The 19,869-nt window shown below is 35.3% G+C and overlaps 1 protein-coding gene and 1 non-coding gene across 2 annotated transcripts; both read left to right on the top strand.

The window, feature by feature from the left end:
- The first annotated feature begins 304 nt into the window (after positions 1–304).
- On the top strand, positions 305–11,646 carry Fer1HCH (Ferritin 1 heavy chain homologue). The gene is made up of 5 exons (XM_068769723.1): positions 305–833; positions 9,968–10,110; positions 10,227–10,361; positions 10,612–10,746; positions 11,055–11,646. Exons 1-5 carry the CDS (start codon positions 767–769, stop codon positions 11,208–11,210), a joined length of 636 nt encoding a protein of 211 aa, XP_068625824.1. The 5' UTR covers positions 305–766; the 3' UTR covers positions 11,211–11,646.
- Positions 11,647–15,228: 3,582 nt separating this feature from the next.
- TRNAP-CGG (transfer RNA proline (anticodon CGG)) lies at positions 15,229–15,300 on the top strand. The gene has a single exon. It is a non-coding gene; the product is annotated as a tRNA-Pro (tRNA).
- Positions 15,301–19,869: the final 4,569 nt, after the last annotated feature.

The following is a 19,869-nucleotide window of genomic DNA, read 5'->3' as shown; positions in this document are numbered from 1 at the left end:
TGATGCCAGTATTCGTTTAAAATTTCCCCAAGTCTGCGTAAAAACTATTATATTCATCATAATGTCTATATAAAATTTTACGCACTTTTTAGCGTATATTAGAAATTATATTATAGTATGAAATGTAAGATGGATTTTTTAAATATCAGTTAATTTAAATTAATAACGTGACGATAATTTTTCCTCAAAAGTGGAGAGAACAGTTATGCTGGTATCCCCAAATCTCTGCCCCCCTCTGCCCCTCCGCCAATGACCTACCGATGACGTCCGCTCATAACAAAAGATCAAGGTTTTGGGTTCCAAATGATTTCGTCATATTTCATCAAAATCGCTGGTTTTATCGATTTCTCGTGCTTCGATGGCACAAAATACTTATAAAGTCCTTATGTAAGCAACTAAATGTTTGTTCGAGGCTGCATTGTCGGCAAATAAGGTAGACGAGTAGAAAAATATTCCACTGGCTCGGAACACAAAACCTTGTTTTTACGTTCCCCGGTATTGCGTCTCGCTCGCGCGTCGTGTGTCATTTACTGCGAAGCGCTGAGTACCGCGGCATGCGCTCGTTATCGCTGTCTAGTCGAACATATTTTCTGGTATAATCTGAGCCTTACTCGCGAATAGCCCTTGTTTTCCATTTAGCGGTGTTAAGAGAAGTCGCCTTCTGCACCAGTGAGTGTAAAGGCTAGACTTTCACAAGAGGTCGTACCTTGCGGTGCTCTAATATTTTTTTCCTCGTCAAAATATCTGTGATTTTTATAGATTAACAATGAAGGCTGTAATTTTCGCCATCGCTGTACTACTGGCAGTATGCGCACAAGCTTCTGCAAAACAATGTAAGTGAATTCTATTTTTAAATTTTTATTTTTTTCCTACTGCGTATTTATTAGTAAATGTAATGGTGTTACAAAATCTATTTTATTTCCTTGCCTTTAGGTTGTTTTTCCATTGTCACGATCGTGTATACCCTTCATTTTTATTCTGAATAATTATTCCAATAAATTAATTACTTAATAATTATTGGGTATAAATTGTTACATAATGCAATACAAAGGCGACTCATTTATTATTAAAGCTTTGGTTGCATTGTATTAAACCATTGACATTTAGGTTATCTAAATCATTCAAAACATTGACATACAAACAAAAGACGATGAAATGTACGTTATGAAAATGGCTTACTACATTTATTCTACAATTATATTGCTTTAGTACAAATAAGATATTATAATAAATTATCTCTTAATTACAATGTACTTTTAGATAAAGTTTTTGTTTTTAATATACCCTCACAGTTTATAATTAAACTTTACATACTCGTCATACACATAGAAAGTTTAAGCTATAGAAATCTTTCTAATGGTCCGATAATATCAGGCCACCGAGCTTATGGCGCCCATTTCATGTACCTTTGAATCGGAACTTAACTCGTAATATGTAATAGTTCAAGCTGAAGTTATCGGTAGGGAGTCTGCACCTAACCAAGCTGGGATCTTATGATAGTATCAAGCCTTATGTTATAGAGAAATTGGCTAAGTGCCTTCATTACTCGGCAACATTACATCTGGTGCATTGCAGCATATGTTTTGTTAATGAGCTGGCTTCAGAAACTAAATGATTTAGTGTTCATTTTGCATCACAATCTGGAAAAATTTTAAATGCCAGTGTGCAAACAGTATTTAAAAATGACAAAAACATTAACTTATTACTTCAATGAGTGTGTTAGATTTGAAAACTTATGACTTAAATGATGATAAGTAAGCAGTCAAGTAGAGATTGTGGATTATATTTTTTATTACCCCAATACTTTCACATGCTAAGAACTGCTCTAATATATAAGTTATGGGTAGCACACAAAGGTTTTGTAGTGGTACTAGGCTTTGTGGTAAAGGCACCTTCCAATGGTTGTTTATGGTATACTGCTAGCTTCATCAATCAAATTATTACACTTTTTAATTATAATTCAGATGTAACAATAGTAATGTATGACTACTAGAGGTTGAGCATTTGGAAGCATCTTTTGAAAAGACAAACAATAGTCTGTTTGTGTGTAGATAGAGACTCCTATATATGTATATATATATACTTGTAACTTAAAGCCTGCATCTTTTCAAATTCTGATTATAACCTATTCTCTAGTGCCTAACATCTGTATTCAAACTGAATCTTAATTAATATTTCAATATTCACTTATCAATGCAACTAAAGCTGCCATTGCATACTGTGTTAATCTGATTATTTGATAAATAATAATTATTTACTTGATGAAACATAGGTAAACACAGTTCTAAATAATAAATCACAGAAATAGCATGCTATATTTGACTGCTATAGCATACAAAGCTATTTGTTACAAATAATTATAATATTAACTAAATATAAATTCATGTAAATGTCAAAGTAATTGAATGGTTTGTAAAAAAGAGTGGAAATAATGCAAATACAACAAAGTTAAAGATAATGGTGCACACATGGCTGATTTCATACAATCTATTTAATTTAGAAGTAACTGTACATTATTCCAAGTTAGTTCAAATTATTATAGCCAAGCAGTTATTATAAAAGGTATAGATCATTTATAGTTATGAAAATAAAATTATTTTTATCATATATCCATCAATCTTAAGATATGCTAAATATTTATATAATTCATCATCAAGTCAGCCACAAGATATCCACTTCTGAACATAGGCCTCTTCCATAGATAAACAGTGATGATCATTTTGATAGCAGCACTAATTGCTTATGTGAAGAATATAAAGGAAAATCATTGTTATAGTAACCGCTTTAATATGAATCATGTTATTTTCTTTATCGCCAGTAACATAGTTTATTATATACAGAATATATTTAAAACAAACATTGTTTAACTTATCTGGTAATTTATCTGTACTGTTTTCAAATTATGTCAGCCATGTGTTTGATTTATCATAGACTAATAATAAATAAGGAAATATGTTATTAATTACAGATAATTTATCATTTATTTGTCATATTAACATATTATGAATGCAATCAAATATTTTTAGATTTAATTTGAATGTTGTCAATCAGATAAATTTGACGCCATTTTGGTGAAATGACAAGAGGCATTGTCAGTTATATTTTTATTGACTGATGTTCAACCTAGGGTCATATATAACATACAGCTAAAAAAGATGGCTGATTTTCGTATTATTAATGAGGAAGTTTATAATTTAATTTTATATTTACTTCTTTTAAATATATGTTAGCATCTTCTACCTACCTAACTAAATTTGAAGTAATTTGATGCTGCTTTAGAAGCTGTTCCAGATATAGACTAATGTCAACTCTTGACAGGCCTAAATCCTTCAGAAGGTATAAAGCTAAATAAGCATAGAGCCTCTTGATTGTGGAAACCATCCCACAGTGACAATCCTTTATGAGGTTATAGAGATATTTTGCTGCATACATCTTACTCCTGCCTCACTACAAATTCACTATAAATTTATTACTTGAAGTTACATTTACTAAGTTATTGTACTTGTTGACCATAGTTCTAGTTTTTTTTTTTTTTTAATTTCTCAGTGTACAGTATTTTTTATTAATACTTCATGTTTCAATGTTTCTGAAATTTAAATTTTATTATTTTCTCATATGAAGTACATTAATTTTTAAAAAAATGTCATGTTGTTATGTTGATCTATCACTAGATGTATAAAATTTATCAACACTGGATAAGTATATACTTATTTTATCTAATATAAATACTGTTAAGAAATTATGATGATATCTTATTATATTGATGTGTATAATTTATGATACTATAAATTTAAACTGAAATGACATATTTAAATTATGTTTCTGTATCTATACAGACCGGTATTTCCCAACTGTTTTTCTGCTATGCTCCACCATAGCCTTTCTAAAATTCTTTTGCAAAATATAATTTTAAAACACTTATTTTAAATTAACAATGATAAACATTAATGTCACAAACCCATAATCTTAATAGAGAAAATGAGAAGTATATTCTTGAAATTTCTGTAATTTTTTCTTCTCACAACAACTTTTTACAAAGTATTAGTGTAGTTACGGCGTGACCGAGTGAAATAGGGATCCATTTTTGTTGCATTATATCATATATTACCTTTTATGTCAGGAAAATACCCTTGTTAGTTAACAATGATTTACCAGGAAAATCATAAAGGTTGAGATGTTAACGGCGGTGAATTCCCTTGATATACTGTTTCGAGGTTATCTTTATATAAAATGGTAAATCCCGAGTAAATATTTGAACATTAAAGATAAAAAAAATTACAACAGATTAAAAATAAGATCTTAAATAAATATTACACATATATTAGCTGTCCTTATAGATTGTACTGTCAAAGATACTAGCATTTTCTCATTCCGATAACTAAAACGACAAAAAGACGTCACAAAACATTATAGCGTGCTAATCAACACCCATCGCTTATAACTTAGGCGCATAGTAAGCAGATGGCGGACTGTTTTCAACGCCTATAGAATATATATATATATATATATATATATATATATATATATATATATATATATATATATATATATATATGTATGTATACCGTATTCCGTTCAGAACAATTAGTGTCTATTTATTATGAGTATAGTTTTTTTGCAACTTATGTTTTCATAACTTAAATTACTATAATTATTGTGTGCAAATATACATTATTATTACAACTGTCAAACGCGTGAAGTCTAAAGCGAACAGTCAACATTCAGTATTTATATTGATTAGAACCTTCTAGAAATAGAATTAGGCAACTTAGAAAAAAGATGAATGAAATCTTTAGTTTTTCTCGACGTAAAGCGTGACAAACAAAACAAACTCCCTTTGAGTTTGCTACTTATTTTTAATACAGGATATTTGGTTATGGATGTAAAATCTTTTAAGCGATGAATGTATATCTCATTTGATAACAAAAATTTTTAAACATTTTAGAGTACTCGACGATAAATATTACACATCGACCTTTGGAAAGATACAATCGGCTTCGTAGAGCATTATCTCTGTCCCGCACTACCTATGTGACGTTTTGTCAGTCGTGCGACAGAGATAACGCTCTACAAAGCCGAAATTAGTCGATTGTCTCTTTCTCTCTCTCGATATTTATCGCCGGGTACTGTACACCTATTTTCAATCAGCCTGTAGATAGATTTGTCTGTTAACTTTTTTTTTAATAATGTTAGGGAGGCACCGCCCCAGAAGTGGAAGAACTTGTCTTCAATAATCATTCCAAACAAAATAAATTGATACAATGCTTGTTTCGTCAAGTCTGGCTGCCTGATTTTTTTTAATTTTTTCTCATCTCTTTGTTCCTTTTCATAACTGCGCACCTTGAGTTATTTTTTGTCGAAACACTTAAATTGTACAGACAATAAATACACATATAACAGAATAGATTATATCGATTTCCGTAATTTTTTTACAATTGCAACACCAAACCGGTAGTAAAATACAAATTACATTTCAATACGCCAATGTTATGTTTTTAGGGTTTTTTTTTTTCGATAAAACTGTCATTACTTCCTTTATTAAAACTACTGAAGCTATTTCTCCGCATTTAGGGTTTTTAGGCGTAAAAACTTTAAATAGGTGAATGTTTAGCTCATTTATCGACATATATAGTTCCTATATTTATAGCAGTATATTCTTACATCTAATTCTATTTTAATTCAATAGACACATACTACAAGACATAGACTTCCCCTATAGATCACCACGATGAACGGTCACTGTTCGCATATCAGCGATTTCCCGCTTTCCTTAACAATGTCGTCGGCCCACCCAGGGGGCTTCGAGAACCTTCCGGCCGCAACTGTCTACGGTTGCACGACCGATGAGCCCGCGTACTACTACTTCTAATTAGCAGTTCTTTGAACTACATCTATGATTTTGGTTCTTCTACGGAACTCCGCATTTCTGATTCCATGGAAGCTTCTAGATAAGCTCTCATTATTTTTGGATGACGTTCTTATGAAGCTCGTCGAACAAATAAAAGATTTTAAAGTGTGAAAAATTCGTGCAATTAAATATGAAAGGTATGAAATAAAAGAACTAAATGAGAAATTGATGTACTTGCTTTATAGTTTTAAGTACTTTTAACTCTATTTTAAATGTAAATAAAATTTAAATATAAAAGTTTATATTTCACGGGGCAACTTTTTTAAGTGATCATTTAATAAGATACATCGTTCGTGAGACGCAGGTTCTATCTCTAAGTTCAGTGATGGAAACAAAAACAACAATCGCAGTTTGGTTCAGCTTTTAACAAGAAAACTGAACGAAATTCATAAAAAAACGTACGCGCCACCAACAACAATTCGTATTCTGTCATGGCGTCTGGTTGTCGTGCTATTATTAATTTTGTCACATAACATTCTCTGTTTATTTCTAAAATGTTTGTGGTACCTATCAATTTAGTTCCTTTATATATTAAGTTTGACATTTGAATCTTGTTTACATTTATTTAAATACATTTGAAGTATAACAAATTTCCATATGACATTAAACGTCAAAATATATATTTGTTATCTGTGCGCATTTGGAAATCCTTAGGAATGTATTATAACCTCAACTCTATTTCAAGTATTTATCACCATTTGATTATGATCTTCAATAACATGGAAACAAAGAATGGCCGGAGATAAATAGCTACGTGGACACTTTATCTTCCACTTCAGATGTCTCTCTCGATGATAAACAAATCTCCTGTCTTCAAATTGCGCAATTTCTTTTTTTATAATGTAAAGTGACAGGCAAGAGGGCGTTCACCCAATGTCAAATATGTCACAACACAAGGTTTATATTTTTAAATTTAAAATTTTACGTACCTTGAGTATATTCGTAACCTTTACGCAAGATTTATTTAATTATTTAAAAACTAACAGAATGTATACATCATAATAAATAAAAACAAATGATCATTTACAAGTTGTTATGTTATAGAATAATTAAAATTATTAATTTGTTATGTCGTCATCGTCTAAATCAGTGTCTCAACGTTTTTTGTTCCACGCTCTACCTTAGCAATTTTGGAAAAAATATCTTGCGCTTCGAAAGGGTTAAACTAACATCGAGTCTATTTTCGAACTGCCTTCTTAGCAATCAAATTGCCCTCCTATGGGGCGTGGGCTCCACGTTGGGCAAACACTGGTCTAAATTCAGCTACTTCGAAATGTGGAAGTGGAAGTTAAGATAATAGCTAACTCTAGTTAAATTTTAAATATCTTGAATATCTGTCATATTATAACTAAAAACAACATTACCGCTTTCATTTATCTTTAATATATAAGTTGGCTAATAGTATAATGTACTTTCTAGAAAGTTCTTGCAGATAATTGCGCAGTAACGAAAGCTTAAACTTTCCACAGAATATATTGACTATTAACTCTTCTCGATTTTGACAGTTCGCCTTGAACTGCGAACGTTTGACAGTTCACTCTAAACTTTTCGTGTTCACTAGTTCACGCAATGAAAATTTTTATTGTATTTATCGATCACAAAATTTTTAATCATCTATTCCACATTCGATCAATAATAAATCTAGTAATAATTCTGAAACATATTATATTAAGAAGACCGAAACAAGTGTTTAATGAACGCCACCTTGGTTTGTTACATTGTAATATGTTACACAAAATGGCTGCTATATTAAAATTAAAAATGATGATCCGTTAGTACGTGTGTATTGTATACAGGGTGATTTCTCACAAAAATACAACATAAATTTCTCATATATATTTTTTACATGTTCACTATTTTAATGAAATTAAATTTTAACAGGAAAACAATATAGTTGTTTACAAGCCCTTTCTTTTGTATCGCGGAAACCGGTTAGAAGTTTCTAGAATTACATATCATTGTCTCCTCACAATATACTATATAATAATTTGCTTTTTACTGTGTCACTTCAACTTGCCAATCTGCTGGGGATATAACTGTTACAGTCGTTCTCGTAGAGAAATATCGCGCTTATTCCTCACCATAGCTTACTGAGAATGTCAATTTCAATAAAGTAAACAATGACTGTTCATTGAAAACAAATTGACATGTCAAAATACAACTCCAAATTTGGTTTCCGAACGCACCCCTGCTTTATATTTATTATCGTACTACACGCATCTATTCGTTTATATTTAAACAAAAGTAATTTTGTACTACATAATTTGTTTTCTATTTCAACGAATAACACTTCTTGCTTTTTGTCATTGATTCCAAAATCTTTCAAATCATTTTTGTCTGACAATGACAGCAGCTTTTTTTAAAAAATTAATCAAACTTGTGGTACACAGAAGAGGCGTCCCGTTTTTATACTTATAAAATCGATTTCAAGACGGTCTTTTCTTGTCGATTTTAAATTTAATCGATGACCGAAATGAATAAACAAAAAGAAGAATAGCGGTGTACCTTCTAGTAACTTCAACATTTTTAAATTAAATTTCATACGTTTGACATCATTTTTCAATTAGTCAAGATTCAAAGCTGTGACATGACCATGATTACATTTGGGTGTATATTCAATATAAACAATATATGCACTTTTAAGTACAAATATACAAATAAACTGCAAACATGCAATTAAAATTTGTTATTGGATGACAATATAACAAAGGAGACAGATTAAAATAATCATGTTTACTCGACGTGCCAAAGGTCAATGTACAACGACACAAAATGGCGTCCACCAATGATCGTTGTTTTGTGTTTCAACTGCGCCAACTTTTATTAATTCATGATAGCGACAAACTAGTGAACAATGTAAAATAGAATATTAATTATTTCCTATTTTTTTATACATTAAATTCTTTTTAGTTTTGCGAAATGACGCAACAAAAACAACCGAGGAAATATTTTTTTTTTTGTTCACAACTGGCAAGTGTGGGCATAGATAAAATGTTTGGTTATTACTTCGTTATTTTATTAAAGTTATTAGTAACTGACAGATCTATCTGATAAGCTGACAAAAGGAAATATTTTCGATACATAACTGCTCCCAAATTACACCTAGGAGTGTGTAGGTTCCAAAAATATTATTTAGTAGTATTGTCATATACATATATGGGTGTCAAACAACAAAAAAAGGCTTTAAAATACCTGACAAGCCGTTTCTTTTCAAGGAATCTAAAAAGACTCCATATTTCTTCGTCCGTTTTCTTGGAACATAATAACGTCTTAAAAATTCCAACCTTTTTTTTAAGTTATATAATCTTCGGGCCTGTGAGATACTGGTTTTTGAACGTTTCTTTTTTCATAACCAGTTGTTTTTTTTAAATATTAGGGCCTCATACTGAGAAGAGAAATATTAGCTGATGAGGCACAGGAATTGAAGATATTCTTCATATTGGTGATTTGAATTAGGTGTAAAAAGTTTGAAGAGCTGGATGTATGGTTCATTTGCTGTCAATAAATGTAATGATGCTTTTTCAAAATTCGAATTACAAAATATTAAAATGAATTATTGTTTACTGTCTCTTATAAAATGGTACCACGAGAGGCAGATCTAATGCCAGATGGGCTGACGAGATCCTGGCTACGGCAGGTCACGGGTGGCTCCAAGTTGCCAAAGATAGAGTAAAATGGAAAGCTATGGAGGAGCGTTTTACCCTGAGGGTCTTCATACAAACTTAGTACAAAATTATCAAAAATATCATTTAATTTTCCTAATTTTAAGTCATGTGTATGGAATGAAATAAAACTTTATTATTATTATTATCTCTGCAGACTGTACTGCTAGAAGTTATAGCCTGTCACATTCAGAAATGTGTGTAAAAAAAAAGCTTTGGTTTTGCTGACAAATGTGCTATACATTCACCAATTTAAATCTTGTACACCTGTAATCACTCTGTATAGGTAGATATATTAAATAGAATAGGATGAACTTTTATAATTCATTTTGTTCATTTTAAAAAACACATCCAATTTAGAATGATGTTTTATGTATTGTATTTTTGTTCTTACCAGGCAACGTGAACCCTGTCAACATCCCCAAGGGTTGGATCACTATGCAGCAGAGCTGCAGATCCAGCATGCGTCGCCAGATCCAAATGGAGGTGGCCGCTTCGCTGCAGTACCTCGCCATGGGAGCCCACTTCTCCAGAGACGCTGTAAGTTTCTTAACATCTATAGATCTGACTGAATATATCTTCACTAAATATAAGTCTTAACAAATCTTTCAAGACACTAGATGATGATACTAAATTTATAACTATCATACATCTAGATCAATCGGCCCGGGTTTGCGAAGCTGTTCTTCGATTCCGGTTCTGAGGAGAGGGAGCATGCCATGAAGCTGATCGATTACCTGCTCATGAGGGGTGAACTGGAGAGTGACGTTACTTCTCTCATCCAGATCAGGGTAAGTGACTTCATCATTTTAACGTAAACTGGTAGATATGGGCTTCACCATAAACTTCCAATAGGACTGCTTGGAAGAGCTTACATCTAGCAAATTTCTCTTTATTCCTGTACCTGTAACACTCAGGCATTTACGAAATATGCGTCTACCCTACAATAATCAATTTTCAATACTTATGTGATATTACAACGCGGTTACAGCGGCGTATATAATTGAGGTAAGGAAGTTAATAAAATTGTTGTCCCCACAGCCACCAGAGCGCAAGTCCTGGGAGAGCGGAGTTGACGCCCTGGAGCACGCGCTGAAGATGGAGACCGAGGTTACCAAGAGCATCAGGTCTGTGATCATCGCTTGCGAGAGCGATCCCAAGTTCAACGACTACCACGTGAGTTTAATTTAATTATTTAAATAATTTTAAATTTCTCGGTATAAAATTTTATTACTTGGGGATATTATACATAATTATGATTGCAGAAGTGCTATATATTACACTAGTATTTGACAGGAAAATATTTTTTTTTCTTGTAAAATACTTTTAGACTCTTTACTGAAATGAAAACATGTTCTCTTCTGCTCCCTTTCATACACCTATATCTATCCTATTCTAATATCAAAATTGTATGAATTAATCTATTGTATTTCTTCATATCATTATCAATCATAATATTAATTAAAAAAAAACTCTAAATACAGCTTGTGGACTACCTGACTGGAGAGTTCCTGGAGGAACAGTACAAGGGCCAGAGGGACCTGGCAGGCAAGGCCTCCACTCTCAAGAAGATGCTCGACCGTCACTCCTCACTCGGAGAGTTCCTCTTCGACAAGAAGCTCCTCGGAATGGATATTTAAACTTACATTGTATATGTAGATTAAAAAAAAACAATTAAATATATCAGTACAAAATATTGTATGATTTGAACACAAATTGTCTGAATTATTATAAAATCCTTTTTTTCTAATTTTAAATATAAATTACCAACATGCCGTTACAAATAATATTTAGATCACCCTGTGTAGTGTTGTACAAAATCTAAATAGAATTTCGTAGTTTTAATATGTTTACTCCACTATTATGTGATTTAAAAATATATATAATTAATTATTATAATTGCCATTATTACCGTGTTAGCGTTTTGGCGCGCTTTTAGCTGTCAAACTGACAAACCATTGCTGTATTTATTTGTATCAATTTGTAGTTTTAAAGGTTACAAGATATGAGCCTAGTTATGGCAGAATTAGTTATGTTAATTTTTTTTTTCTTACAATAAATTCTAATTACCCATTTTGTTCGCAGTTTTATTTAACTTAATGAATCCTACAAGACAACATAGATATTTATTGTTCATGAACAATAATAAGCTTTTTAATTTAAAAAAAAAGTTGATCCAGATATAACCTATAACCAAACGTCAATTATTGACAGAACAATAAAAATGGCGGGGTTATAAATGAAACGGATTCAAACGTTACTAGCCCAAAAAGTAAAATTAAGAATAGCAAATGAATCTCTCTTCGTGATTGTAACCTGATTAACGAGTTGAAGTAGGAATGAGCTGATCGCAGCGAAAAACAGGAGTGGAAACCACGAAATGTCGAGGTTGACAGGACCTAAAGGTAGCCGAAAGACGTTGAATACAGGCCACTAATATAAATCTGTAGAAAGCCTATGTTCAACAGTGAAGATCCTACGGTTGAAATGATGAACTGTTAGCATTTGATGTTATAAATCTTGTATATCTCTTGTAAAGATATTAACCAAACAGTATTTCACACCTTGAATAATAAACACAGAGTTTTTGAAACCAATTGGCTACGTAACGCTTAATATCGAAACACTTAAATGTCAATTAAAAACAAATTATACATTTGAATTTGTTAATTGATATAATACAAAATCGAAATTGATTCAAGTAGATATTTTAATAGAACGTTATAGTTTATATTTGTAAACAAATTGTGTAAATGATTTAGGTTATAAATTCATTTCTTACCCTTTATTTTAATTATGTTTCATCTTTCCAAACGGTGTAATAAAATAAAAATTGTATGTGATTTATTTATTTACATAAGAACATTATTACTGTAACTTAAGTGATAGTTTTTTTGACTGGACTTTTATTTTGTTGCCGAAATCGCATTTGCATTCCCGTGGTTCGAGGTGGCAGGGCGCAGAAAGCCTAAGACCTCTTAACACTTTTCTGCCACTGATTCGTGGTCACCAGTCGAGAAACTTTTGGCCCAAACGGCCATTGCCGCGCCCTTAGCCACTTCAGAAGAGCTACGTCGATAATCTTGTTTCTTGTGCGGATCTCTTAATTTTCGAATCGATCTCGCAGCAAAACTCCGGGCATGTCCCTCTCCATAGCTCTCTGGGTGATCTTGAACCTTCTGACATGGCCTGACGTAAGTGACACCATGTCACGGATATATATTTGTACTTAGGGCACTACATCCTAATTATTTCACAGGAATGGGAGATTGCCGAACTCTTAGATCGCTTCGGCTGACGCACCACAAAGTGCCGAAACCACTCGAAAGCCGAGGCCAGACACGAGGGGATCTCGGCCTGGCTATATCTCGTCGATAATACCCCCTTAGCAATCCAAGACATGAGTGCCTAACCTCGGCTTGGTCAGTTACTATTGCCTAGCTGATATCACTACTGAAAGCATCGCAAAAACTCCAGCGCTCAACTAATAGTAGAAAGGGAGAGTACAGCGTGATGCGTTCTCTGATATTCTTTTTAGTTTGCCCCCGCTATTGGGCACTTCTCTTTCCTCCCCTATCTGATTGGGGATTTTTTTATATTCCTTATTTTTATTTCTATTCTCTTTCATTATCTATGTTGCTACTCCTTCATTCAACAATTCGATCTATTTTCTCTTCTATTCTAATTAACTTTCATCCACCCTCGATCACTCCAGTTAGGTATGTTTACAATTTGCAATATCTCAAATTTTTTATTTTAACACAGTTACAACGTTATTTTTATTTACATCTAGTTTGTTCCTTACTATATTTTACTTCTAATTTACATTTTATTCTTACAAGTTTAACTTACTTATTCCTATTTATAACATCTTTTATTACCTTTCTGCAGAAGTTGAGAAAGGTTTTTCTGCCTTCTTCCTTCCTCCTTCCTCTTTTATGAAGGAGAGGATAGTCGCCTCCTCGACGTTTTGTCCCTAGCTGGCACTCTGTACCGATCCGAAGCCCTCCGAATGCGGGACATTCGGCTACTACGTGGATCACGGTCTGGTCGACGCTCTGTTCACAAAAGCACGAAGGATCCTCCTTGTGCTTCAACCTATGAAGGTACTCAGAGAATTCTCCGTGCCCCGTGAAGAGCTGGACAAAGACTGCGTCCACCTTCATGCTGCGGAGCGCGTGATAGGCTGCGACGGCATCCAGGAAGATCTCTGAGGATATTTGGGTGTATCGAGACTTGCATGGTTGTTCTTTGAGCAATTGGAAATAGACATTACGTTGATACCAATACGCAAAGGGGACGATCCGGGTGAAGTGGTTTTGGTTAACTTTAGCGATCGAAGTGTAGTCGTACAGGTGTATAGAGATGTAACTTTAAAAATCAACAAACAAGCATTCCGTATGGAACAGTACGGTTTCTTTACACAACATTGTTTCACTTCATTCATGACAGGAAATCTTTTAGTTTAGGGTTTAACAGCCACAGAACGTCTACTGCTATAAGTTTCTCCCATATACGATAAGCTATACGCTTCCAACCAGTACTATTGGAAGTATTTGGAGGTGGCATCTGACCAGATGTGGATGTATTTTTTTAATTTTTTTTACATAGTTGTAATGGAATAGGCGTTTGTCTTCCATCTCACCTGATGGAAAGTGTAGATGAAGACGAAGGTGGTACACGCCCATCCAAAAGAAGCCTGTTCACTCTACTCTTAAAGGCTCCAGAGTTCAACTCATCGGGTACAATATACCCAGGCAGGTCGTTCCAAATCTTGGCGACTCTCACCAAAAACGACTTTTAGGTATGTCAGCAACGTATGGATGAAACTTTTGTCTGCGCCTGGTAGTCCGATAAATGGAGATGGCTCAATCAGTTCGAAAAGAGTCTTCGAGCACTCTCCAAAGTGTATCCTACAAAAAAACCGATAAACTGGCAACTCGACGACGATGCTCAAGGGTGTGTAGTCTGCTATTTGAGAAATAATTCTGGCTGAATCGATGATAAAAAAAAATATTTCAGACCCATGAGCGATATCATAAAATAATAGTAATTTAACACAGAAAAATCTATGATAGTCGAACAGTCACCCAACGTCGATACGGTATTGTCATCATCAACCTATCCGCTAGACTCATCACAATGGAGTCTTTACACGTGGAAGCTATTGTGATAAATAACGTGATAATTCTGTGAGTATCACCATACCAATATCTTTTAACACGTTCACTGCGGGCCCAATTTTGAAGAACTTTCAGCTGGTGCGGCTGAGGTCGAATCAGCCTCAAGCTGAACTTCCTAGTAGTGCGGTTGAGGCCTTTTCTGCCTCATGTTTCAATCATTTTTTTTACAATATGAGTCAATGCTTCGCAGACATAAAGAAAGCTATATTTTTCTTTGTCATACCTCATACGGTTGAGTGTAAACAGCCGCCGCACTAGAGAGAAAACACGAGTTTTACGCGCCGCACCAGTGTAAAGTTTACCATGAGGCTGAATCGACCTCAAGCCGCAGTGAACGTGTTAAGAAACATTGTAGAAGCGTTACCTATAAGGAAGAAGACGCCCCTTTCTTCGATACTCCGGAAGACCGTTTTAACACTGCGTTATTTGTGGACTTTCCACGATTGTGATATGATAATTTGGTTAATTTCTCATCGGCTCGTTGGTCTAGGGGTATGATTCTCGCTTCGGGTGCGAGAGGTCCCGGGTTCAAATCCCGGACGAGCCCATCCGAATTTTTATTTAAACCATTACTACTACGCAGAATGCTTATATTCTAAACACAAAGATTACCATCGAGATGCGCAAAAATAATTAAAAAAAAGTAATGGCCATTATTTCTAAATAAACTAAGATATAATCGATTTTCCCAGGAAACACAACATGCAAAAACTAATCGAGTATAGCTACTAGTTATGGTATTTTAATGGGTGGTACTAAATAAGGATTTTCTTTTGAAGGAACTTTTAAACGCCTGAAGTTTAATGCACTTGTATTGTAATATATGTTTTATTTTCATTAGAACTTTTTTTTTTAAATGGCCACCGCTATGGCGGCGCCTTGTACCCCTATCTATTGTTGGACAGGGACTTTGTTTTTTTTTAATAATTTTTTCATGTAATAATTTTATTTTCGCGCTCTTCTATCGTTCCTCCTATGATCTTTCATTCCTTTATTTTCTTTCTTTCTGCAATTCTTCTTCCTTTCCTTTCATATCCATTTTTCCTTTCATACCTTAACTATTACACACTTACATTCCATATCACATTTTTGATCTATTCTAGGTATACATTTTTATATGTATTATTTTATTTACTTGCCTATTTTTACACTTTTATTTAAAAATTCTTATTTTAGCTTAACTCTTGTTTCTTTTTATCACGTTTTCCGCAATCGTTTTGCACATTTTTACGTTGGCCTTACTTCTTCATCGTTGATTAGCGAGACCATTAACTCCTCGCAGATCTTCATGCCTGACCGGCATTCGGAGTCGACCCGGAGTCCTCCGAATGCGGGACAGTGGTCTACCAGGTGGACCACGGTCTGGTCCACATCCGGTTGACAGAAGCTCATTAGAAGTAAGAGTTGCACTACGTCATCGTCAGCGGCGCATTTATAAGAGCAATTCCGTTCTATTGTTTCTGAAGATGTTAATGCTGTTAGCCCTGAGGCTTTTATAGCTTCATCGGAACTGAGTTCACGGAGCGGAAGGAATATGCCATCAGGTCACGGGGTTGATTTGTTCTTAAGACCTTTTAAAGGGTCTGCGACCTCTTCAGAGGAGACGGGAGGGATTTCCGGTCCGCTCGGCGCGAGCGCCGATTTGATCCAGACCTCAATTTCGACCGTACACAGATGGATAGGGTCCACTGGCGAAGATAAGTCTGCGCATTGTTGCTCTAAGCTGTCGGCCAGGCATTCAACCTTGTAGACGTTCTCGAATGCCAAGGTGGAGTCGGATTCTCTAATGAGGGGGGGGGGGGCAGGTGATAGCTGTCGTTTGCTTTGAGATTTCGAGCCAGACGCCAGAAGTCGTCTTTTGTGGGCTCGAGGTCACTAAGCAGATCGTCCCATTTTTTGTTTCTGTGCTCCGCGAGCCGTTCTTTGACCAGCTTTTGAAGTTTGCGAAGGCGCAGTCTATTCTCCTCGGTGCGATACCCGTCCTGAAGTCTCATAGCAGCGTTTTTTTGTTTAATCAGGCGCCGAATAGAATCCAGGAGAGAGTCAACAAACTTGCGCTTGATGACTGTCTTCCGGGTACATTCTTCGGTGGCCGAGTGAACGTGTTTAGCAAGTGAGTTTATTGCCTGTAGGGTTTCCTCAGGCGAGTTGAGGTTGTCGGAAATACTAAAGATATGCTAGGAGTTCATGTCCTTGAGTCTCGACTCGAAGGCGTGTCAGTTAACACTAGTTTTGGTTGTAAGAACCTCTGTAGCGCTCTAGCGCAGTTGCATTAGGACGGGACGGTGGTCAGAGTCGAGTTCGTGAAGCGACTCAATACTATTAATTTGCAACGTGACGTTGCTAAATAGGGCTAGGTCAAAAGCTCTCTTCGATAGCTCTGATAAGGTGCTCGTGTTTGGCGAGTACCAAGAGCTTTGCGCCTGTCTTAGCGGCGCAAAATTTCGTGGCGAAGAAGGGGATGCAGGAGGATGGAGAGGAGCGCTGGAGTCGCTACCGCGGGCTGAGGGAAGACAGCTACCTGTGCGGGGTAGAGGGGTTTGGCCTACGTGGAGGTGGGAGAAGAGAGCGGGGTCTTGGCCTCGGGCCTCGACGGGAGCGGCCGGACGGCCCTGTGCGACGCGTGCGCCTCGGGGAGGGCCTACCGGCCGCCGCTTGGGCGCCTTAGCGCAACCCCGGTAGTTGACGGGGTGGCCAGCCGTTTGGCAGAGGACGCATGCTAGAGGGCCCTCTGTTTTTGGAGTTCTTGAATAATCCTGGATGCCATGGTTACCAAATCATTTGACGCACCTATGGCGTGCGTAGCAGTTGCGGGCAGTGTGCCCGTACAGCTGGCAGGATGATACTGCCCAATTAAGCCCTTTTTGTGAAGGGCTTCAAATAAAACTCCTAAGAGAGCGCAAATCTTCTTAATATTGAAGATCTACTTACCCTCCGGCGTGAGCTCGATGGCGAGTAGCTCCAGCGGAATTTCTTTCCGGGTGCAAGCGCTCGTCATACGCTTCGCTGATAAGGCAGGGATGTCTTGTAATTTTAGATCGGACATTATTTCGTCCGTTGAGATTTTGAGAGGGAGACTTCGAGCGACTACCCTTAATTGCCGCTCTTCCGGGAGGGTGCAGGTGTGGAACGAGAGTCCCACGGTGCGTAGGTGACGCGTGAGCGTTCGAAAATGACCCACCGTTGAAAGGAGGATTCTAATCCCCTGCGCGATATTCTGAGTTTTGGTGCAGGATATGCCGTGGCTATCGAGTCTCGAAATTTTGATCCATGTACTCTTGTCCTGGAGAATGATCGAGGGCGGCGGCTTATGCACCGCGGGGCCCTCTTGCGAGAGGGCGGGGGTTTTCGCGGGGAGCTTGAGGCCCCTCGTGGCTTTTTTGGCAAGTGTGGGGTACCCACCCTTATCACTTAGGGGTATGAAAATAGATAGTAGACGATTCTACCTACTGAATACGCATATTAAATTTGGTAAAAATCAGTCAAGCCGTTTCAGAAGAGTTCAAGTTCGAACACCGTGACACGAGAATATTAGAATATCCCGGGAATCCTCCACCGCTGGGCTGGCTGGGGTAAAAGTATAACTTTATCCATTTATCAGCAAAAATCTTTTACACCTATTTTCAATCATACTGTATAAAATGAAACTATGATATGTTCCATAATTTTTTTTTCTATAGTAATGTGACAATAACTTCTGTCAGTATAAAGTCTGCAAGGACAGATAATTAACAATAATTAATTTTAATATGTAGTAATATTCCTACTATATTGTCACGCACTTTGGGTTCTGACTCGAAATGAAACACCACTGGTTGACAAGGACACAAATCAGATGGTCACCCTACTTTAACACAAATTTCAATTTTGGACTAAGCGAAAGTGTCTACTTTAACACAAAGTACACTTTCGCTTAGTTCAAACTTCGCTTCCAAATCGCTCAAGAAATCAGTGTCCAAATAACTTACCATTTAGTCAATTTGTATCACTGATCGTAGATCTTAATCTTAAAACTTATGAAACAACACTGAACTGTCGTCATGGGGAGTACACTAATTTATATTATGGATAAGGTTCTAGTAAGTTAGAGATAGTACTCGGTTAGAATTTCCGAGAACCGTACACAAAAAATTATAAATAACTCGAATTCCTGCGTGTTTACGGGAATATGGCTATTATTCATTTAGCATAACGGTGAATTTCCTACACAGGTGAATTCCATTTTATTAGAACTATCTAGTTTTATGTAGAACTATTTTTTTGGTGCTTACTTTGATTCTAAGGTTCAGCGTTCATTGTTTAGAGAGAAGTTTCTGAAGTTAATAACAGATGAAACTTGTGCTTTGTAACAATATTTTGAAAATGATTATTCTTAATATATTAATGTTACGATATTTATTATATCTGAAACCATTGATTTTTGTATAGGGTGTCTCGTAAATTAATTAACAGCAAATGACCGATACATTCACCGCTTTGAATCTTTTACACTTGTGGGGCAACATGTCATAATCAGCGGTGCATCGAAAAGGGGAATTCCACAGAAATATAATTCTTTATGTCGATATAAATACAGGCAAAGCTCCTGAATAAACAAACTTCAAGACCTACCTGCTCTAGAAAGAATCCCACAAATCTATCACTTTCTATAGACATTGTTATATATTCTAATATTTTTACTTAAATACAAATAAAAGATTTATTTTACTCTTTCCTGCTAATATAACAACACATTCTCAGTTTGTTGTGGGCTGTTCTCAGACCAGAACGCGTTTGGAAGCATTATATCTTTAAATTTAAAAATGGCATATAGGTGGAGTTGAATCTGATTTTAGCTTTTATCAAATTGGGCTTCTTCCATTTTCTTCTCTCTGTTCTAAATTTAAAAACATTTCTTTAATTATAAATCGTCAATTTACAATAGGTGTGAAATGAAACAACTTTAGAGTAATATGTTTTGTAATAAATACTTAAAAACGTATTAAATAATATATATATGAATGTATATTACATTATAATTAAAGAAAATAACAAATAATAAATTTTGTACAACTGTAGAAATTCACCTTTGCATCTAAACTTACACAGATAAACATTTTACAATTCATACATTATA

Source organism: Battus philenor, unplaced genomic scaffold (assembly GCF_028537555.1).
Source record: "Battus philenor isolate CCGP_79_NKW_IND1 unplaced genomic scaffold, ilBatPhil1.0.hap1 SCAF_29, whole genome shotgun sequence".
Taxonomy (NCBI): Eukaryota; Metazoa; Arthropoda; class Insecta; order Lepidoptera; family Papilionidae; genus Battus; species Battus philenor.
Note: the sequence above shows the minus strand (reverse complement) of the source record. Positions and strands in the feature narration are given on the sequence as shown.